The sequence below is a fragment of the Mirounga leonina genome, unplaced genomic scaffold (genome assembly GCF_011800145.1).
Source record: "Mirounga leonina isolate KUSES-001 unplaced genomic scaffold, KU_Mleo_1.0 Mir_55, whole genome shotgun sequence".
Classification (NCBI taxonomy): Eukaryota; Metazoa; Chordata; class Mammalia; order Carnivora; family Phocidae; genus Mirounga; species Mirounga leonina.
Window position 1 is genome coordinate 5,878,112 of NW_023270816.1, and position 24,283 is coordinate 5,902,394.

General features: G+C 36.6%; 1 protein-coding gene and 1 long non-coding RNA gene across 2 annotated transcripts in view; one reads left to right on the plus strand and one right to left on the minus strand.

Annotated features, from left to right (window-relative positions):
* Nucleotides 1-23,745, plus strand: part of LOC118001957 (parkin coregulated gene protein) — a 321,863-nt gene extending 298,118 nt beyond the window's left edge. Inside the window, exons 3-4 of the mRNA XM_034992154.1 lie at nt 3,630-3,801; nt 23,564-23,745. Coding sequence (XP_034848045.1) covers nt 3,630-3,801; nt 23,564-23,721 — 330 coding nt within the window. The 3' untranslated portion in view covers nt 23,722-23,745. The remainder of the gene's footprint in view (nt 1-3,629; nt 3,802-23,563) is intronic.
* Nucleotides 23,186-24,283, minus strand: part of LOC118001959 — a 49,285-nt gene continuing 48,187 nt past the window's right edge. Inside the window, exon 3 of the long non-coding RNA XR_004676897.1 lies at nt 23,186-23,748. This is a non-coding gene — a long non-coding RNA (uncharacterized LOC118001959). The remainder of the gene's footprint in view (nt 23,749-24,283) is intronic.

Consider the following 24,283-nt stretch of genomic DNA (forward strand, 5'->3'; position numbering starts at 1 on the left):
TTACTACCTTACACATTTGTTATGGGGATAAAGTTATATATGATAGTCCGAGTAAAGTTAGAATTTTATTGCTTTTGACCAAAGGTCACTGTAAGATTTAGAGATAACTTGTGAGTACTGTGTGATCTTTAAAAAGTTATAAAACATAAATTTTAAAAAGAGAGATTCTGTGAGTAAAACTACTTGATGTTTCTGGAGTTAACATCCAAGTGGTCATCAATCAGTATGTTACTGTGTAATTTTACCTGATGTATCTAAAATGGTCCTTGCTCTGTGTCCTACTTCAAAGAGATTTCTTTTAATTCTGGATTTCTTGCATAAACTTTGAAGAAAGATTCCCAAATCTTACAAAAGTTTGAAAACTACTATTTTTATAGTAATACTAAAGAAATATAAAGTGTAATATGTCATTAAAACAAGTTATCCTAAGAGCAAAATGATTTATATAACTGAAGTTTATTGCTGAATAAACAGTAAAAATGACCTTTTGTAAGTCTAAATGAACAAAAAAACCCACATTGATTTAGAAGAACTCTAAAGGATAATAGTCACCATGTGACAAATACATGGACAAAGACAAATAAGGGATCTCCTTACTTTTCTTTAAATTTTAGTTTTAATCTTGAATTATTCTCAATATCTAGATTTTTGAAAAAAGAAGACCTTGTGTTATTACCAGTATATTACTTATGGACATACATTAATATGTTTGGTTTTGATGATGCTATGAAAACCAGAAACTTTTCCTTCTAAAGTTTTAAAAATAAACAGAATAGCAAATTAACCCCTAAATGATTTGTAGTGAAATGAGGGTGAATAGAAGCACCAAGAAGCAAGCCATTCTGATTGTCTGTTAAAATACTCATAAAATTCATGAAATGTAAATAATCACTGTAGTCCTAATGGGGAAGACATAGCATTTTATTTGTAGAGTACACAAAGTTGTAGAAAACAATGTTGGTATTTGAGTAGACTAGGACACACTGCATTACTAATGATAACGAGGATGGAGACATGAGGTTAAATGGAACAGTCACCAGGAGATTATAATAATGCTGAACCTCTACATGCCTAACAACATAGCCTGAGAGACAGTATCACATCCTACAGCCAGATAGCTTGGGTTCAGATCCCAGCAACGCCTCTCTTTAGCTGGAGACCTTAGGCAAGTTATTGAACCTCTTAGTGCCTTAGTTTCTCCTTATGGAGAATAGAGATACTCATAACACTCACCTTTTAGAGTTGTCATGAGGAATGAAAAGAACTAATACACTTAAGTATTTACAATAGTGTCTGGTATCATAAACATGGCATTCTTTTACTGTTGCTGTTGTGGATGCTCTTAGTATTGTTGCCCCAAACCACACAAAGAAACAAATCAATGGAATTCCAAGGAAAAAAATGGCACATCAGCAGTCTTAGTAGGAGATTTTTAATTTGCTTGTCCAAGTGACCTAAATTCATTATTAATGTTTGAGAAAGACATGAGATAGCAGCAATAAAATATTTAAAGAGGTTTTCTTATTTTTCAAATCACTGCCCCCCCCCAAAAGTGATCTACATTAAAAAAAAAAAAAACTGCAAAATAGAAAGGAAAAAGTAAATGTAAAACACAACCAGGGGCCAAAAAATAAGATGACAGAAGTTAAAATAGACATTGTGATAAATGTGAGTGACTTAAAGTATTAAAATAAAAAGTCCTAGATCACATTAAAATATAAAATGTAATAATTTTCTATTTATAGGACACATATGTACAAATGTGACAGTGGGCTAAAAGAATTAGAAAAACATCAATAATATAGAAAAAATATACAGATGACATTTATATTATGAAGTTAGGCTACAAGGTAAAACTGATAGTAACACTGTACCTTTTGGAGCTGAATGATGTAGCAATACCTTTTAGTTGTCATGAGGAATGAACAAAATAGTTATACAAAATAGTGTTCTAAAATGTCTTCAAATACACAAAAATCCTTGAAGGCTGGCATTGGATATATATTCCATAAAATTTTACTATGAACAAAGTAAATTTTATGAATGTAAAAGGAATATAAAATGAAATTGATGTCCATATATACCTCCCTCTCGGATTCATTTTCCAAGCTCAATTTCAAGAGGACATCTAAACATTCAACTCTTTTTTTTTTTTTTAAGATTTTATTTATTTATTTGAGACAGAGAGAATGAGAGACAGAGAGCATGAGAGGGAGGAGGGTCAGAGGGAGAAGCAGACTCCCTGACGAGCAGGGAGCCTGATGCAGGACTTGATCCCGGGACTCCAGGATCATGACCTGAGCCAAAGGCAGTCGCTTAACCAACTGAGCCACCCAGGCGCCCCTAAACATTCAACTCTTGACTGTTTACTTCCTTAGGTGGCTGGGCAGTCCATGAGCAGACTGGAGACAGACCTCCTTCTTGGGGAACTGCAGGACATTTGATTCAATCTACAGTAGACACTCGGGGATGTGCTGGAGGTGTTACCAGTTAGTCATCCCCAGGGATAGGCAGGCATGTGGCTAGAGACTCCAAAAAGCTGAGAGAGAGCTAGAAGGTATAAGAACCTCCTAATGTAAAAGGCAGTTTCTCTGAGGTCTTGATGGGCTCCTCACTTAATTATAAGGTGGTAATTGAAAGCTGGGTGCATTCATAAGGACTTGAAGACCTGGGGAATTTGCACTTCTCACTGGGAACGCTGCACACATCCTTAGCTCTGTAAATGGATTGTGTCCTCAGTCCAAGTCTGTTGGCTTCTTTCCATTCATGATATCACCATCACTTCTGTCATCTTGCAGGTAGCAAGTCAGGTCATGGATACTCTAGACAGTGAAGGACCCAGGCTAGAGGCTGGAACAGATCTCCTGCAGCTCGCAACACATCTCTCTTCTCAATCCCAGAGCTTTTGTTTCCGTTTGCAGTTGGTGCTGGATGCTTTTACAAAGATCAGGACAAGAAGTCATGGAGGCATCATTGAGGGTGAAGGATATAGCAATGGAAAAGTGATGTATCTCTGTTCCCCAATGGAGCAGCCAAGAGAGATTGGGATATTCTGATTTTTTTGAGGTGACTTGAGAGCACCAACATTCTCCTTATCCTGCAGGATCCAGGGAACATTCACACAATCCTACTTTATCCCTCACTCTCATACTTGCTAGGTCCTGAAAAGACACATTTCACAAGAATATACTGGTGTGCCATCCCTATTAGATTCCTGTTGGAAATTCAGATCCTAATCTCTCTTCAACTGTTTTTTTTTTTTTTTCATTCTGTTCTTACATATATCTTTTCAACATACATACGGTGGACTTCTTGAATCCTTTTCAGTATTACATTTGTGCCAAATGGTAAAATACTAACCAAAGGACCGCAAAACAAGTATCAATGTTGATTATTTATTATTTATTATTCCAATCTGTTAAAATGTAAAGGTCAATGACTGTGACCCCATTGCTAATGGAATAAAGACATGCTGATGTACTTTAGGTTGTTAGATGAGTTGCTTAATAAAATTTTCCCAAAGTCCTGAAGAACGTGCTCCTCCTAAGTCGGTGACAGCCTCATAGCTGGTCTGGCCATGCTTCGCCCCATTGTTGTCTTCACGTGGCATTTCTTCTCTCTCCTTTCAGGTAGAAATTGAGAAGCTGGATTACCATCATTATCTGCCTCTGTTTTTTGATGGGCTCTGTGAAATGACATTTCCCTACGAGTTTTTTGCTCGGCAAGGAATCCACGACATGCTGGAACACGGGGGGAACAAGATTCTTCCTGTCATTCCACAGCTCATTATCCCGATAAAAAGTAAGTGAACAGGTGAAAAAGCATCATTCAGCTTAGAAGGTGCCGCTTTTTGACAACTCGCTAATTAAGCAATAAAACACAACAGATTGAGGCTATCCCCAGGTTTTGCAGGAATTTTATAGGTTGACTTATGGGGCCAGACATCCCAAATCTACTCTATCCCATTATTGATACTGCACTGAAGCTTCCCACATAAACTAAATTGCACAGGCTTTATACTAATTTAAAATGCTTCCGAGTAATGACACAAGCATTAACATTAATTTATACACGCAGAAGTAAAGTATGTGTCTTTGCATTCTACACCACCAACTTCCAAGTTCTTTTCAAATGACATCCCTAATTTTTAAATTACAATATAAACCCAATTATGTTTAGGATCTTTTAGGTAATAGGATTAATAATTTTAGGAAAAAAAAATTCTGGAATGGAGAAGAATTAATGTTACCAAATATTTGAAATTTTTTTTAATCTGTGATAGGTTACCTGGGGAAATTCTAGAGTAACCCTGTCACTGACTTACTTTCTTTGTTTATAGGATGAAATGCTTTATTTCTATGGCCAGGTTCTTCAGGCATGAATCTCTTTGGACTAGTTGTCTGAAAGCAGCCCCCTCCCAAAGTGTTTCTGAGATTTTCATTTGCCAGTAAGACGGTCTATAATGACTCCCGAACAAGCCCCGCGTTGCTCTGGGTCCAGCCTCCTCCTCTCACCCCACAGCTGCTGCTGACCCTTATAATAGAGCCATCAACCGGGGACAAGGGTCCAGGAGGGGATGGCCGGCCTCTCCAAGGTTGGAATGGCCAGGCCTAGGCCTTTACCACCGACCATCACACCCCAGGCTCTGTGCGCACCAGAGTTGCCCATCCATACTGCTGCTGCTGCTGGAAAGCAGAGGGGTGGTGCTGAGCACCTCCTGGGCAGGAACATCCCACCCCTTCCCAACTGCCCTGGGCATTTGGCCCCTTCCCCCACCGCAAGCTCTGCCTCACTCCTTAGTCCAGGGTGAACCACTTCCTGGCATGACTGACGGGACACCTGCGTCTCCTAGGATCTGGGGGAACCCCACCCTCACTGTCTCAGAGCTGCTCTTGCCATGTGCTTTGACCAGAACAAGAACTAAATAGTTCAACATGGGTCATTTCCTACACCTGGATTATTTCATCTTATCTATGGTGACCTTTTTATTGATTTGAATTAAGTTTCATTAGAATTCTAGATTTTTGGCCATTCTGCTGTCACTGTTTAAACTAAATCAGCTCTGAAACTTGCTCTCATGTTTTTGAGATTTTGTAAGAGATCTGTAACTGACCACTCCAGATTTCCACCAAGACGTAGAAGTAAACCCGAGCAAAAGGACAGGCTACCTTCTGTGAAAAGTAACATGGGAAGAGAAAGGACACTTTAAAGCAGCTTCCTCTCCCCTCATGCATCAGCTGAGTGAAGGGCTGATCTTTGAAGTCCTTCAGGAAGGACATATAATACTGAGTGGCAGTAAAATCCTTTCCAGATGTGATTTATTCTAACAGTTCACAATTTTTGAATGTTAAATTCTAGCTGAAATGCTGTATTTTATAGAGAATGCCCTACAAGTTTTATTGACCAATAAAAAGACCCAGAACATCCTCCCCAGGAACCGTCTTTAGAGGACATGATCCTTTGCCTCCTGCACTCAGCAGAATAGCAGGGACATCCAGAAGTCTGTTCTTTTCTTTAGAAGACTCTGTTCTTGTTAGGATCACTGTCTTCTCAGTACTTTTTCACTCACATCCATTGAAAACACTAAAAGGTAGAAAGAGAGTTTCTAAGTAATATTTTGATTATACTGTTTACAGTTAAAACATACCAAAGTAGAGCATTGCAGACCAAGGTGAATTGGTTTTCAACTTTATTTGATCTGTATTTTAAAGATATTTAAATGAGTTAAGAGAAGTGATGTGTTCTAAGGACAAAATTTACGGTACATACGTACTAGAGGTGATTTGCTCACAAGTGAAGACATTATTAAGAATTCAGTAAACATGTTTTGTCAGGTAAAATTAACTATATATGAATTTGATAATTCAAGATTCCAAAGGCAATGAGAATTTATTTTGGTAGATATCATTGCTTTTCTTCCTGGGTTTCCCCTATTATATACTGATCCTGAATCTAACTTGGTTTGCTTCTCAATCTACTTACATCACTAAAACCAAATTTTTCTCAGGAAGGAATACTGATTATGCAAGATCCTGCACAGTGCCAGCACGGTGTAAAAAATATAAGCTGTGTAAACGAAATCTTTCGGGGGAATTCTGGGTTGAGGCCAATTGATCTGGAAGCAGGCTGATTCACGTAATTGGCATAACATGTACAGGCATGTGTACCTGATTTTTCAAGCTGTACTATTAGTCTAATTCTGACTCTCTCCAAGGGCAAAAATTAACCTTACCATCACCAGCTAGCAGTTTTTGAATAATTTTCCTCGAATTCTAACTAGTATCTATACCAGTAAAGCAAAATACATAAACTCCCTACAAGGATAAGAACTGGACTGAGCTGCCCATCTACTTCTAGAATCTGGGGTTGACTTCAGCTGATTACAAGGCTGATCACACATTCAATATCTCTAGGCTTTCTAATGGAAAGCAGGGGAGAAGACACTTTTTCTTTCTCCTTCTCTTTGTTTCAAGACCCCAAGTGAGGTCACTCAGTAATAACCAGAAAAGTGTGTATCTCATACTTCATTCCATTTGTGTTGTTTTATGGCATAGTTATAGTTGCTTCCCTTTCCTCCCACTTTTTGATTTCCACCTTCTTGGGTTATTCTGGGTCAAAAACTTCAAAAAATACCGGTATAAAGGAGTCAGGGTTGACAATGGAACACTGATTGCTGACAGCAACAGCAGAACTTTATAGGGCAAGGATGAGATGAACCCTCTCAGCCATCTGAACTATGGGACGTAGGTTTCCATTTACTCCATCTGGTTAGGAAAACACACATGCATCAAAATCCAGCAGACAATACCAGGAAGGAGCCTCTAGAAACTCTGCATATTAAACTCAGAAAGGGATTCCAGTAATGGCCGGGAGGACAAAGACGCCAAGAGCAACCACAAGCACTGGGTTTGGGAATCTCTGTCTTCAGTAGCATTAAGAGTAATCACACCAACACCGCCACATGGGGCCATTCATAAAAGGCTGCTACACACAAGGAAGGAAATATCTCGAACAATGAAAGGAAAAGAATACCTCAACAACATTTAGTTCAGGAGCCAGAAGAAACCCATAGAAACTGGTTTGGATCCTCAGGACTCAGGAAGATATAGCATCTAGGAGACAGAGGCAGAAACCCATGGGGGTGGGGTGGGGAATTCTACACACAAAGAAATAAAAGTAACTGGGGTTAAGAATTTTACCAACAGTAAATTCCAGACAACAATGAGCATTGGAAGAGAACCACCTTGGGTATGTTTCATCCCATACACATGAGTAGAAGAGCTGATGTACATAACAAACGGCATGAACACTTGTTAAAAAAAAAAAAAAAAGACTCATAAGTAAAATGTCCACCTGTCTCATACAAGTAGTTACTGAGAATATGCTCCAGCTCTCAGGAGGTAAAGCCAAGTTAAGGACCCCGAAATTAGGATGTCATAGTGTGAAAAGCAGCTAACATTAAAAGTCACTAAATCTAGAGTTAAGTTTAAATAGTTGATGGAAAAGAGTTCCAAAACTGCATGAAATCTCACGTAATTATTTTGGAGTAATGTCTCTAAAAATCCAAGGAAATTGGGTATAAGCCTTCAAAATCATGGAAAAGATCTAAGTAGTTAAAACAGAACCTACATGTTAAAATGACAAAAACTGAACAGACAGCAAAGAGGTGCTAGTTTCAAAAGCATAAAATAAGGTGAAAAGCATGAAATCAAATAAATCAGCTTTAACTTGAAAATTAACTTTCAGATTGGTTTGTGGGAAAAAACTGTATATAAAACTAAATAATACTTGACTAGCTTAAAAATAAATGATATATTGGGATGAAAGAGAAAAAAGGAAGGAAGAGTTATTGTCATTGTAGAAAGGTAGAAGTTAATGTAAAAAATTTCACAGGTATAGAGGATCAATTTGTATCGATAAAAATATTCTAGGTAAAGATGTAATTGGTATAAGCCTTAGTTCTCGGAAAAACCATGGCATCATGTTTAAAACAACAAACAGCTACTTAAATTAGTCATTTTTTTTGCCTGTGGAAGGAGAGTAAACCTCTTGACCCTGAGACAGTGTGATGCTGGTTCTTCTTCCACTGCCTGACCTTCAGCTCCAAGATCTACAGTCTTTACCAATCCAAGTGGACACACTGCCTCTAACACACCATGTCCCAAACTTCAGCATGTGTATTAATCACCTGCAAGTGTGTATGAATCGCTTGGTGACATGCAGGTCCCACACAGCAGCTGTGAGATGGATCTGGGGACTGGATTTCTAAGAAGCCCCCAGTTGATGCTCTGCTGCTGCTGCAAGGTCAAGGAACAGCCGACCAAGGCCAAGATGACACTTGACACCCCAGATCCTCCCACAAGATGCTGGGAATGAGAACAAGGTAGGGAATGAGCTGGTAGAAACAGATGAATGATCATCTTCTATCTTACATTTAGGGTATCAAGAGATGTTGCTTCTTTCATGCTGTGAATAATTAGAAAAATATAATGTTAAGCTTTTAGGCCTTAAAAGTAACCATTAGTGGGTTAAAATAGATGGTCATCATATGAAGTAGTAAGGAAAGAAAAATGAAAAATTAAGTTAAGGCAATAACTTAAAAAAAAAAAAAAAGCCAACGTAGAATGTAAAAAAACAAAACAAAACAAAACAAAAAAACCCAATAAGATGACAAAAGGAAACCCAAATAATTTGTTATGATTACAGATAAATGGGAGAAATGATCACTAATCACAAGAAAAAAGTCTTGGTTTGGGAACTTTGAGAGGTTGTTCCCACTGTTTGTTCCCAACCGTATGGTTTTGGTGGAGACTGCCAGTTACCAAGTAATGATCAAAATTTAGCTCTCACAACAAAAGCAAAAATAAACAAGTGGGACTATATCAAACTAAAAATCTTCTGCACAGCAAAGGAAACCATAAACAAAATGAAAAAGCAACCTACCAAATGGTAGAAAATATTTGCAAATCATGTATCTGATAAGGGGTTAATATCCAAAATATATAAAGGACTCATACAACTCAATAACAAAAAAAAAGATCCAATTTGAAAAATGAGCAGACTGAGGGTTCCTGGAGTGGAGGGGGGTGGGAGGGATGGGGTGGCTGGGTGATGGACACTGGGGAGGGTATGTGCTATGGTGAGTGCTGTGAATTGTGTAATACTGATGAATCACAGACCTGTACCCCTGAAACAAATAATACATTATGTTAATAAAAAAATAAAATAAATGAACAGAGGATTTGAATAAACACTTTTCCAAAGAAGACATAGAGATGGCCAACAGGCCTGAAAAGATGCTTGACATCACTGTCAGGAAAATGCAAATCAAAACCACAATATCGCCTCACACCTGTTAGAATGACAGTTATCAAAAACACAAGAAATAACTTGTTGGCAAAGATGGAGAGAGAAGGGAACCCTTGTACACTCTTAGTGGGAATGCAGACTGGTGCAGCCACTATGGAAAAATGAATGGAGTTTCCTCAAAAAAGGTAAAAAAGAACTAACATAATGATCTAGCAATTACACTTCTGGGTATTTATCTGAAGAAAACAAAAACACTAATTCAACCCACAGGTTCACTGCAACATTATTTATAATTGTCATATATAGAAATAACTTAAGTGTCCATTGATGAATGAATGGATAAAGAAATTGTGGTGTATATCTATGATGGAATATTACTCAGCCATAAAAAATGGGGAAATCTATCATTTTTGACAACATGGATGGACCTCAAGGGCATTACGCTAAGAGAAATCAGGGAAATACAAACACCATATGATCTCTTATGTGGAATCTCAAGAAATTAAAGCAAAACAAAACAAAAAACAAGTTCATAGATACAGAGACAAGATTGGTGGTTGCCAGAGGTCGGGTGTTGGGAGTGGGAGAAATGGGTGAACGTCAAAAGGTACACACTTCCAGTTATAAAATAAATAAATATAAATATATAAAATAATAAAAACATATAAAATAAGTCATGGGGATGTAATGTACATCATGTTGACTATAGTTAATATAGTTGATGTTTAAAAATTGCTAAGAGAGTAGATACTAAAGCACTCATCACAAGAAAAATTTTTTGTAACTATATGTGGTGACAGATGTTTACTAGGCTTATTGTAGTGATCATTTTCTAATTTATACTAATCAAACCATTACATTGTACACCTGAAGCTAACATAATGTTATATGTCACTTATATCTCAATTTTTAAAAAATTTATCTCTCTTTCACAAACTTATCTTCTTCCCCCCTCCATCCTTACAATATAGCTATATCACAATTTTGGTCAGATTAATAATCAATTGTTACACTATTGTGATCACATCAGTCCTATTCACTGCACATCACACATCTATTATGATTACATTTCTTTCCTTAGACAACTTGTTTTGCTTAGCACTGATAATTGTCTCATTTAGTTTGTATGATTTGTATATGCTTACTATTTTTTCAAATATTTTAAGATCTAGCAAATGAATGTTGTTTTTCAAATGTTCAGAACATCAGGCAACTTATCAATTTTCTTTCTTTTTCTGGAGACTTGGGTCCTTCCACTCTCCATCTTTCTGTTCCAGTCTGGTCCCAGTGACCCAACACTATTGTTATTCCTCTCTCAGGTTTACTGTCTTTTTCCTTAACTGTTGTCTTGTTTTCCTCATCTTTTTTATAGTGCACATTTCCCAGTAGTTTCCTGTAAGTACATGAAAAGTTTAGTTTTAATCCTTGTCTGGAAATCCTTCCATCACACTTGATTATTAGTTTGGCTATGTTGAAAATAGTGTTCATTTAGAATTTTGAGGTCTTGTCTCCCTTGTCTCAAGTTATTACCTTGCTTTGAACATCTTGATGCTATTGGAGTTTTTGGCCATTTGCCTGTGCCTGTTTCTCCCAATCTCTGAAAGCTTTCTGGATGTTCTCTTTATTTCTGGTGATGTGAAATTTCATGTCAATATGCTTTGATGCGGCTGTGTGTTTCTTCACTGTACTGGGAAATTTCAATTTAGAGACATAGGTCTTTCAACACTAGAAACCATTCATGTATTCTTCCTGTAATAATGTTCTCCCTCTATTTTATTTTTCTGTAATTCCTGCATATATATAAATTATATATAAAATTATTGTATATAAATGTAAATATATATTATGTATAAATTATATATAAAATTACTTTGTGGGTTGATTCTCTAATTCTGTCTATAATTCCTGCATGTATAAACAATATATATAATTATTATATATAAATATTAAATTATATAAATTATAATTATAGAAGTTATATATATAAAATTATCTTGTGGGTTGATTCTCCAATATCTTTATCTTTTTGCTCAGATTTCCTGATTCTGCTTAGTTCTACTTCCTGGGAAATTTCCTTAACATCATCTTCCAAAACTTTCATTGAGTATTTTGTTAGTTACCATAATTTACTTTTATTCTGATTATTGCTTCTTAATAGTATTTTGTTTTCTTCTTTATAAATCCGTTATGTTCAGGCTCCTATCTCTCTTTGAATGTTTATTATCGGTTTTGCAGGGCCTGGTGTTTGGTTAGAGGTTTTTGCTGCTTACCTAATTACATTCTTTATTCATTCTGTAACAATGAACTTTCTTTTTGCTAGCTCTTAAGACTCTTAATCCTACATGCAGATCAACAGGACAATATACGGGCAAAGAGCATAAACTATGGAATCAGACCAGCCAGCTTTTAATCTGGCTGTACCATTTAGTAGCCATCGGACCTAGGGCAAGTTGTTTTACTCCATGTGATACTGTTGCTTGGTCTATAAAATGGGAATATTATTATTAATATTATATGACATGCCAACTCATTTTATGAAGCTAGCATAGCCTTGATAGCAACAAGTTCATTATAACACATTACAAGAAGGAAGCTTCTAGGACAATCTCATCCATGAACATCAATGAAAAATTTCTAAACAAAATTATGAGAGAACCAAATCCATCAATATATAAAAATTATAGTATCTCATGCCAAAGTTGGTTTTATTACAGGAACGTAAGAGTGGCTTAATATTAGAAAAATCAGTTAATGCAATTTATATTAGTGTATTATGATGATGGCAAAATGCATTTGATAAAAACCAATACCTATTTATGTTTTTTTAAGATTTTATTTATTTATTTGAGAAAGGGAGAGTGAACGGGAGAAGCAGGCTCCTCGCTGAACAGGAAGCCCGACATGGGACTTGATCCCAGGACCCTGAAATCATGACCTGCCCTGAAGGCAGATGCTTAACCAACTGAGCAACCCAGGTGCCCCCTCTTTGGGTTTTTAAAACAAACTAAGACTAGAAGAAAATTCTCCTTAATATGATGGGAATTTTATCAATCAGAACAGGCTAGGTTATGTTGAAATAACAACCAATCTCCAAAATCAAAAGCTTAAAACAGTAAGTGACTTAGAATGAAAGTCTGTTTCCTTACATGTGCTAAGTGCCAATTTCAGGTTAACAGGGGGCTTGTTCACAGCAATCACTTAGGGGCGTAGCCTGGTGGATGTCACTGCTGACAGCACCAGAGGAAACAAGAGTCCCAAAGGATCTCTTTCTGGGAGATAAAGTGCTCCATCCTGGAAGTAACATATTTCATTTCTATTCATTACTCATTGGCCGGATCTAGTCCAGGGCCCATCCAACCTCAGCAGGCCAGAAATTATAATCATACCATGGACATTATGAATAAGATATTTTAAAGTCTCTGGGTTCTGTTATATTCTTCTGAAGAGTACTTATTCTGACAGTTAACCTGTTCAACATAAACTTCAAACTTTGTCTCCCTGTGGTAGACAGCAATCAGAGTTCTTCCATCTCTTAGCTCTGGCTCATCATCTGGGCCTGCTGGGATCTCTTGCATGTGTATAACCCTTAGGGGTTAGCTAAAGCTGGGCTTTCTTGCAGGTTTTTAGTTTACCTGCTCTTTGGGGCTCTTTCTTCCAGGATTACCCCCCCCCACACACTAACTTTCTACCTGCTGTGCCATCCCAAAAGTCTCACCTTTGACATCTCAAGCCAGTATTCCTGCTACTATCTTGTGCCCCAGGCCACATACCTTAGCTATTAGAGGCACAAAGTTTTCAATTCACAAATCTTAACTGATACACTTCCCTCTTTCAAGGACAGACTCCTCTCTACTTTCAGCCTACTTTAAATTCTTTGGCATGACCTTCAAGGATTCCTTTTAAATGTCTGGCTGCAAATTGTTTTTGACCTTATCTCTTATTACAGTTGACCCCTGAACAATGCAGAGTTTAGAGGCGCCAACCCCCTGCATAGTTGAAAATCTTGGTATAAGCTTTGACTCCCTCAAAACTTAACTACTAATAGTCTACTGTTGACTGGAAGTCTTATTGATAGCATAAACCCTCGATTAACACATATTTTGTATGCTCTAAGGATTTTATATTCTTATAATAAAGTAAGCTAGGGAAAAATGTTATTAAGAAAATCATAAGGGGGCGCCTGGGTGGCTCAGTTGGTTAAGCGACTGCCTTCGGCTCAGGTCATGATCCTGGAGTCCCGGGATCGAGTCCCGCATCGGGCTCCCTGCTCAGCACGGAGTCTGCTTCTCCCTCTGACCCTCCTCCCTCTCGTGTGCTCTCTCTCTCTCATTCTCTCTGTCTCAAGTAAATAAATAAAATCTTTAAAAAAAAAAAAAAGAAAATCATAAGAGAAAATATAGTACTGTACTGTATTGATTGAAAAAATCTGCATATAAGTAGACACTTGCAGTTAGTGTTGTTCAAAGGTCAACTATATTTCCCTTTGTGTGCCCTGTTAGCTATAGCCAAACTAAATGTGCTATAAAATTTCTTTTCTAATTCTGTACCTTTGCTTTCTTTTAAGAATGCCCTCTCTCACATCCCCCAGGGTCTCAGTGGTAAGGGACCTTCAAAGCTCAGCTCAAATAGGAATTGTTCTTTGAAGCCTCTTCTGTTTCTTCTCTCCCTGCTTATCCTAAACTCCAGCCCTCTACCCACCCCATTTTCCCTCCCCCACAGAATTTTGTATCTTCCTTTGTTGTGTCACTTAGAATATAATCTTAGTAAGTAATATATTCCCAACATCATCTAATGGGCTTACTAGTACATCATCAATTCATCAAAATACTTGCAAAATTAATTTGATCAGGTGCATAACTGTCAACAGTATGAAAATCTGTATAGGTGTCATAGTCAAAAGTGTGAAGTGGCCATTTGGGCTTGCCACTATAATGTATATCATACAAAAACTATTTTGTAAGAATCCCTAATCTCAAAGAACATAAAGAATATAATGACATAATGCTTTCTATTTACAAGAGAAATTATGTAAGTGGTGAGAGTAATTTTTTGTTTATTCATCTTACATTCTCTCATGTGATTCTTTTTGTTTATAAGCAGAAACCTACATTTGTGAGATGGTCTACTAGGAGCCAAGTTGACTCCAGCTGCTAAAGAATTACAGAAATATCTGATCTACAAATAGACAGCACATAAGACAGTGGCCTCATTAGGAGAGCTTTAATGAGTTGAGGTCACCCAGCTATAAAGGATAAACATGCACAGACACAGCTAAAGAAACTTAATATTTAAGTAGCAATAACGTTTTAAAAAGCAAGATATTCTTGTTAATACTCAATGGAAAAAGTATACCAAGTAAGGATAAAACATGAGAATCCATATCACAATATAAAAAATTGTTTTGAGAATTCTACTTAATTAGAAAGGAACAAGTACGACTGAAATGCATTACTCTTTATTTATGATCTAATAATTTTACTTATATACCTTGAAATTGCCCAGTTAAATGATTTTTAAAGCAATAATAACTATAAAAAAGTCATGATGTTTAACTTAAAAAGAAAATACCTAATTCTGAAAATATGGAAAAGAGGTGTATTAAGATTATTTTGATTACCAAATAAAAAAAAAATTCAAATTGTCAGTCAGGTTTGCTTGATGACTCACATAACTGAACAATCCAGAGATGGGTCTCATTTCAAGCATGGTTTAATCTGGTGGCTCACCACTGTCACTTTCTGCTTTGTTTTATGCAAGATCATCTTAAAGCTGGCTCCCTTCTTGGCCTCTGAATGTTCCAAGTAGATCCAGGGACTACATGCTTGCTTACTTACTTACGTATACCTGTAAGAAAGCGAAAGTGTCATTGCCCCTGAATTTATTATACCACCTAGGGGCACATGCCCAGCCTTGAACTGTTATCAAGGGGATGGAACACACTGACTGGATTAACCTAGGTCATGCAATCATAGTACTGGTTAGGGGAAAGGAGAAGTTAGTTTCCCCAAATAACATGAATTCTATGTCAGAGACATTTACGGAGCACCAAATATCTAACAGCTCCCCAGCACTTCTGTTATGCAGTTCTGTGGAAGCATGGGACTAAGTCTGCCAATGGGCTGTGAATGGAAGAGGTGTGTGTTCCCTCCAAACTAAGCTTTTCAGAGCCAATGCACTGTCCTCCTACTCTCTCTTCTCCCCACCCTGTGTTAACCTGAATTGGATATCTACCATGAATGTGAAATGGTCCTTTTCCATGTGAAGCCAATGAGCCCATAGGGTTAATCTATTGCTGCAGCAAACCTAGCCTGTACTGACCAATTCAGATTCCCAAATGAGAACCCATATCTATAGAGGGAAATGGAATCTGGAATCTTATAGCTTAAAATATCCATTTTATCAGGAAGTCACCTCCATCTTGTGGTCTTTCAGTAGCTGATGCTAAAGACCACACCTCTCTGTCCTTTTTGAGAATTAGTGTGGCCACTGGAAAGGGACCTGTCCCTTGCTTCTACCACAGGCTTTACCATTTTGTGCAGATTAGTCCAACTCCTTGAGCTCAGGAGATGAGTCTGCATCTCCAGCTCTGAACATTTCTCCTGAACATGTTCCAAGTCTGGCTCCATTTCTACCGGGGCTTGGTGAGATGTTGGGAGGAAGTAGGGTCTAACCACCCTGAGCACAGGGCTTGAGCTCATGCAAACCAGACCCCAGCCTGCCATTAACTAGCTGTGTGGTTTTGGCAAATGAATTATGTCATTTCTCCCAGGGGATTATAAAACCTACTGCCCAGAAATGATGTAAGAATTAGCCAATCACATGAGTAGAATGTTTAGCACAGTGCCAAGTCAAGGTGGTAATAATAGTAAATTATCATTTTTGCCTTCTTGGTGTTCCTTCATGTTCATAGCTCTGCAGACTTCCTAACTTTGGGTCATTGAAAAATTAATAGATTTGGATTCTATAACTCTCATCAAAGTTACAATAAAAATGTTAGATGGAAATGGATTAGATCAAGTAGAGACCTTGGTGGTATTACAGTAGGACCAAATCATCAAGGCATATTGCTTGGATTCAGTTGCTCACACAGGAGGGAAAAAAAAAAAAAGAAAAGCCTAACTCAGCCATTTCTGTGCCTTGCCTACAAGGGAGGTCTTGCCAGATGCCTTGCTGATAGTCTGTCTATGATCTCCTTTATGAGTAAACTTATCAGAATACATGAAGTAAGCTTGGCCTGACATTTCAGAGAACTCACTCTGGCTGGTAATAATCACTACTATTTTCTTGGGAGTTCTCAAATAACTTGCTTAAATAATCAATTCCAGAATTGTACCACATACTGATGCCAAACTTAGCAGTGTGCAGTTCTTCAAAGGGGGGCTCCTTCTTGGAAATGGGTGTTCATCTACCTTCTGTACAGTGCCACAACTCTCAGCTTCCTGGTTTTGTGTCATAGCCTTCTTTATAGTCGACTACTTCCACTGTCTTAAAGTTGGGGCAAATTTAGAAACCTTTCCTCCACCAGAGGAAGAAATGTAACCGTAATTCTCAGAAGTGCCTGCTTGTTACAGCAGATCGTGATTTGGTCTTATTCTGAGAATGGAGTCAGGGCTGGCCAGCTCCTTGCTTGGGTCATCAGTCCATCTGTGGCCCACTCCTTCCTGCTGAACGGAGCCAGCAGTCTAGGGACAGGGGAGCAAGGTGCAAAGAGACAAACCCTGCATGCTTTCTGACAAAGCAGAGTATGGGTAAATTTATTCTTTGTTACTGTTAGAGGTGTTCAGGTTGTATGAAAACCTGCAAAGCCCCAACCTTGGCTACAACAAGCCTGAGGAGTGTGTGGGATTACATTGTTATTCAGGTTTCTTTTATGTCTGCAAAGTTGTGAGTGTAACCTCGATCATGCTAGGGACTCTATTGTTGAGACCATTTTGGTAATGAATACTTTCATTTATTAAAAAAATTATTAATTATGTATCAGTCTTTAAAACTAAGTATTTAAGGGAAAGAAAAGCCAAACACTCACCAAATGCTAAGTTGTGTTCTATGGTCCTAAAGTCAGAATATATTCTTGTCAATTGAGAAAGTATAAAAATTAACTACTTCTAATAACAAAGCTTTGAAAGAAAATCTGCATTTTGTATAAAGGTAGTTTTTCCTTTCTGCATGGGAGGAGAGAAACATTGATGCTTTTATTGTTAACATAACACTTACTGGAAAACAATGAATTAAAGACAAAATTGTAGCCTTTATCATAAGTTTCCTGGATGCCCGTAATAGCTGAGCTAAGTCTCTGATGCATTAATTGCCCAAGAATATGAGAACTCAGCCATATCACATTTATTTAGCAGTTGAATTCTGTTTGGGAAGAGAAAAATTTCTACAATTTTGAAACCTACATTTAGTTTGAAAACATATTGTGAATTCATATATTTTGTAAATTAATGAATTACATGATTAGCGCCCCTTGACCAGCAAAATTTATGTCCATTGCAATCCAATTCAACTAATATGTTAGACCAAACAATCTTAAATATTTATAAAATATTTTAACTTTAAAAAAATACTTAAGATACATCATTAAGATTTCTCTAATAGGCAAATTCTTGGAGATAGCAAGCAAGTAGATGAGAGGTTACTAGGGGCTGTTTTGGGTCATGAAAAAGTTTTGGAAATAGGTAGTAGTGATGGTTGCACAATTTTGTGAATGTAATTCATGCCACAGAATTGCACACTAGCAAATGGTCAAATGACATTTTATATTATACATATTTTATACAATAAAAATAATAATCATTTAAGATAAATAAATGAGAATGATTCAAAGTCTTAAATGTCTACTCTCAGCATTATAATACTGTATTTTCTTTTAGAAATTCTGGCCTCTGACATATGACCAAAAATAAATACTAGAAAGTTAAGATCAATTTAGCAATGTTTGTGATAATATATTTACTTTTAGAACCCCACTGAATTCACTCAAGAATTAAGTTCACCAGTAAATAAATATATAAAAATAATGTTTTTATGTATGTGTTATGAAGAATTTTTAGAATGCATATTGGGATAAAATGGTCTTAGACAAATAGTATCAAAGTATAAAATTCCTTTGAGTAAACCTAACAAATTATGCAGAATCTAAATGAAAAATACTGTAAAGCTTTCCTGAGGAGGTTAAAGATGACAAGGAAAATTGAAGAGATACATGTTTCTAATGGAAAGATTCAGTAGTAAAGATGTAAATTTCACCCCAAATAATCTCTAAACTTATTAAAATTTTTATCAGTCTCAAGCATATTTTTTAAGCTCACCAAATTATTTTAAAGTTTGTCTCAAGATATAAATGGTTAAGAATAATCAAGAAAATACTGAGAACGCATAAGGAGAGAGTTCTACATTCCACTAAATTAAAATATACGAAGTCATCATGAAGAATATTTTTAGGTAAATATGCTGAATATTTTTTAAGCAGTATAAAAAAGTATGTCTTTTTAATGGAATAAAATCCTATGTGTACGTATGCCTACAGAAAAGATAGTCTCTACTGTTAGCGCCTGAGTATATAAATTTCTGTTTACATTCTATTCTACAAAATGAGATCATAGCTTTATAACCTACTTTTTTCCTCACCTGTATCTTATAAACATTTTCCTATTTTTTAAAAAATATTTTTCTATTAGATGACTTTGGTAACTTTGTAATTTTCCATTATATAGGTATACCTGAATTTACTTAATCCATTGTTTTTGGAACATTTAGATTGTTTCTAATTATAAATATTATCTATCACATCCTTCCCTGTGACTCTTTCTGCACAGGTGCATACTTCCTTAGACTAAATGCCCAGAAGCGCAATAGCTGGATCAAATACTATACACATACAGTAATGCCCACCCCCCCGGCCCCAGCACACACACACACTTTTATCCATGGTTTTGCTTTCCTTGGTTTCAGTTTCCCATGGTCAGCTGCAATCCAGAAGCAGATGATCCTCCTTCTGGCATATGTCAGAAGGTCAATACTAGCCTAATGTTATGTCACAATTCCTACATCATTCCTCTCACTTTATCTCATCACATAGGCATTTTGCCCTCTCTCATTACCACAAGAAGGGTGAGTATAGTACAATAAGATAAAGAGGGAGAGAGACCACATTCACGTAACTTTTATTACAGTATATTGTTATAATTGTGCTATTAGTTATAATTTCTTATTGTACCTAATTTATAAATTAAACTTTATGATAAGAATGTATGTATAGGAAAAAACATGGCCTATGTGGGCTTTGGTACTATCTGATATTACAAGCATTTACTGGGGGTCGTGGAACATATCCCCCATGGATAAGGGGTCGGGGGGGACTACTATATTGCTATAGAAAGATTGTGATGGTTTATAATACAGTATCTATGAGAGTGCCTCTTTTCCTAAACCTGTGTCCACACTGAGTATTAAATTTTCAAAAACTTTTTGTTAAATGATTTTCAAAATTATAAAGTAGTATTATTTTGATTACTAATGAAGCTGAACATTCTGGAGTATTAATTATTTTTATTAATTTGTATATTATCTATTCATATTCCTTGCCCATTGTTTTTAACTTTATACTCTTTTTTATTATTAACATATAATGTCCTTGCCCATTTTTAAATTAGCAAACTCAATCTTATTGGTTTGTGATAGCTATTTGTATATCAAGGATATTAACATTTATAGCATATGTCAAAAATATTTTTTAGACTTTATTGTTTGCTTTTGCATTTTGTTTGGTGTTTCCAGTTTTAAAAGAAGTAGAAATATTTCCATTTTTCCTGATTCCCCGGTAGTGAATCATATCTAATGGTAGAAAATGTTCACACTTTGCAAAAATTACAGCAATAATGGATTTTATGCTTGAGAAAAATCATACATGTAACTTATAACCATCTAAGATGAATAAGTTTTACCACTTTGACTTTAAATTATTTTTTTTCCTTATTCTTCAGCAATTTCTATATATCTGGAAGCTCTATCTTGTTGATTATACTTGAAGGAAGTAAGCAGTACAATAGAAATCCAATTTTTCTGAATAGAAAGGTTCCACTGGCTGATCTATAATGTCAGTAGATATCTCATATCAGACCCTTTTCAAAATCTTAAATCTTGAGTTCAAAGTCCTCACTTATGTGTTGACAATAGCTTTCAGGCCTATCAAGACAAGAATAAACACATTTCTGCTCTTTCAAGCTACAGAATCATATTCTTTATATCTGTTAACATACTTTTTCAAAGGAAAAGAACTTTGTTTCCAAAAAAAAAAAAAAAGCCCTTTTTTATTTAATTCCATTGGGATGGTAAGAACAAAAAGACTTCCAACTTAATGGTATATCTTAATTCCTCAAGAATGAGGAAGAAAAATAGAGGAACTGAAGTGGAAAGGGGCAACATAAAAAAAAAAAATCCCTCTTGGATGATGTTCAGGGGCTTTTATAGTGCATACCCTGGCTTTATTTCACAGTGAGTGCAGAGGTTTTAGATCTATTCCCTGGTCATTTAGGAGACTCAGAGTTCCATTTTAGATGCCATTAAGAGTAATGGTTTACACATCTTACTTGTCAGTCATTGTCAATCCAATAACATTTATCACAAACATGTTAATTCAATCAAGTTTGCAGTAAAATGAAATAATTATTTCCTGATAGCTGTTATTACCATCCATGGTGAGAGAGATTGTTAGTTTATTTCCATGTGATCAATTATCTATACAGACAGGCATAAACCTAATCAACAAAAGTTTGATGTTATTATTACTCATAGATACAAAAACTTTACTCCATAATCAATATATTCTATATGGCGAACTCTAACATTGGTAGTAAATGAGCATATTCTAGGCTTATTGCAAGCATTGGTATGCATTTTCTAAAAGAAGAAAACTGTGAGAAAGCCAGTATTCTATAGCCATTATGGCTATGAAAATCTTTCCTGCAATTGTCAGATGGACTCTACACAATGATAAAACTATTTAGAAAACTGTTTCTATGCTATCTGGAGTTTTGTTCCCACACTGCTAAGCAGAACTTTATCCCTATGAGCTGGAGTCAACCTTGTAGGAGGACTCTTTTTATCTAAGAGGAGACAGCCTCTAGCATGCTCTTCCCTCTCCTGGAATACTCTTCACCTAAATAACCACTACTCATCCCTCGAGTCTGTCCCTGTGTCTAAGAGCCTTCTTTACTCTATCCACTGGGCTGGATGCCCCTTTAGATTTGCTGTTTAAATACCCTATCTTTCTTAACATGTTTAGCTTCATTGGTAGACATTTTGAAAGAGTGTTTACTGCCCATAATCCTCATAGCAACATTTCTGCTGGTTCCCAAGTTCTCTTTTGTTAAACTGAGCTGGGTCAGGAGGCAGGGTTCAGTACTTGGTTACCTGAAAAACCAAAACATTTTGGATTGGACAAAACCAGAAAAAGAGCCCCCACTTCTGTCTGTGAGATCCTATACCTGCCCTTCGCCCTTTCCAGAAACTTCCCTCAGGCACTTTGCTTTTGAGTATCTTATTACTACAACTTTTAGGCTAAATCATAGCCTTCTATTTCTAGTTGTTTTCAGAATAGGGTATGGCCTGCAGTGTGTCTAAATTCTGTGGTAATGAGCCATCATACAACTGAAATTCCATAGTTATGTTTAGATTGGTTCCTGGAGTTAAAGCTGAGCCATCTCCATTCACCACATTTGTGTTTACAGACGGTCTTCAACTTAAAATTGTTTGATTTAGGATTTTTCAACTTTAAAAAAGCCAAATGCATTCAGTAGAAACTGAACTTTGAATTTTGAATTTCTTTCTGGGCTAGTGATATGCGATAGAATATTTTCTCATGATGCTGGGAGGTGGCAATGAGCTGCAATTGCCAGTCAGTCATGCAAGGATGAACAACTGATACACTCACGATTCTGTACCCATACAACCATTCTGGTTTTCACTTTCAGTAGAGTATTCAATAAATATATGAGATACTCAACACTTTTGACCCTGGGAGGCTAGGAATCTGGTTGTATCATTGCTAATATGGGGAATGTAGGAAAAATAGAAAGTTTATGGAGGAAACTTATCTTTGGAACACACTGAATTTGAGGTGCTAGAAGATCCCGGCTATTAGAAATGTGAGCTACAGTTCAAGAATAATGTCAGGACTGCATCACATATATTGGCCATGGTGTCATCCCTTTTGGTAGCCTGGCTCCTTTTGTCCTTCCATAAATGACACATAGGTTAATCATAGCCAATCTTTTCTTTAGAAGATGGAACATCTTACAGATAAGAGCCTTTGACTTTCTTTTGGAATAGTCTGGGGGCATCAGTTTGTCACCACCTCTGACGTTCTATGATACATGCCTTATATAGCCCTTCTATTTAAGTCTTGGAACTTTTAGTCATTTTAGAAAATAAATAATACATTCCCATGATTGGGGAAACTGAGACCACATAGGGGAGTTGGCAAGTTCATACATCCAATTACCAGCATTCTGGTCCCTAGTCCTCTGCTTTCCCCACTGGAACGAATGATACCTTCCAGACCCAGCAAGTGGGGGGACAACCAGGTAACTTACTGTTTCCATCCAATCTCTCTAGTGTAGCTTGTTACTGTGCATTTAGAATTGTTCTTTAAAACCATTTTGCATTCTTTGGGTCTCTTATTTACTGTTGATTCCTTCTGAAGTTCTGAGCTTTAAAACTGTTGCTTTTCTTTCCTGCGTTCTTGAGAGTCTAAATATAGTCGCTTCATGTTCACTTCTACCAAGAACCTTGTCGGAGTTTGTTACAGCCTGTAGTTTCTTCTCACACACACCACACCCAGTTCTCCCTTCCCAAATAAATGTTTGTTTCGTGGTAATGGTTTTAAGGATCACATAGGTTGTTAACTGGAAAGGACTGTTGCATAGAAATTTGTCTGTCGGCCTTCATGGGGCCCTTTTACCCCAACGACGCTAACGGATCTTGTCCATCACCAGCCTCTTCTGTGAAGGACGATGAGCGGCTTTCTTAGGGTTGGTGAGGGATGGGCACAAATTGGAAGAACAAATAATTAACAAACAAGATCTTGTTTATAACATTAAAGGCTACCGGGCATCATTCAAAACTATAGTAATAAAGGTTCATCCAGCTAACCTCATACAGTTCAGTTAAGTGTTCTACAAGTGGACTTCACCTTACCATTGTTGGAATTAATGCTTCTTATTTTCGGTTTGTTCCTTGTCCTACCTTGAAGATGCCTTGAACCTTCGAAACCGACAGGTCATCTGCGTCACCCTTAAAGTCCTCCAGCATCTGGTTGTGTCAGCTGAGATGGTGGGTGAAGCTTTGGTGCCCTATTACCGGCAAATCCTCCCCATCCTGAACATCTTTAAGAATATGAATGGTGAGTGATCCCAGGAGTCAAGTGTCTTTTAAGCCCTAAAAAAAGGGAGTGGTTTGAAGTGGAGTTAATTAGCAACACATTTAAGATTTATTATTGCTTATAAACCAAGATCCATTTGGAGATCTAAATAGCATAACTCCCACTCTTCCCCTGCTACTCCCCGGAGAAACAGTAAAATTAACAATTTCATTTATTACTCCTCACACGTACAGCTTACTTACTCAGTACAGAAGTGCTGAAGCAGTTCTATAATCTTCCAATAATTAAATTGTAAAGTTTTTTTTAATAGTCTTTTGAATACATTAGTAGGTTTTGAGTTTGTCCTTTCTCTTGGTAGTAATTCTACCTTTAGAGAGTTTCTGTTAAAATTGCAGTCTTATTAATTGATTTAAGATGAATTTTTAAAGCAATATTATTAAAATATGGCTTGGGGAGTTTTAATCTATGTTCTCTCATTTCTAAAAAAAGAAAAATCGATAATTTGTACCTCTTTAGTTGATGGTGAGTGCTGATTATAAATATATAGGTGCTGATGCATTTATTTGTTTTAATTATTCTATAAGCTTTGGA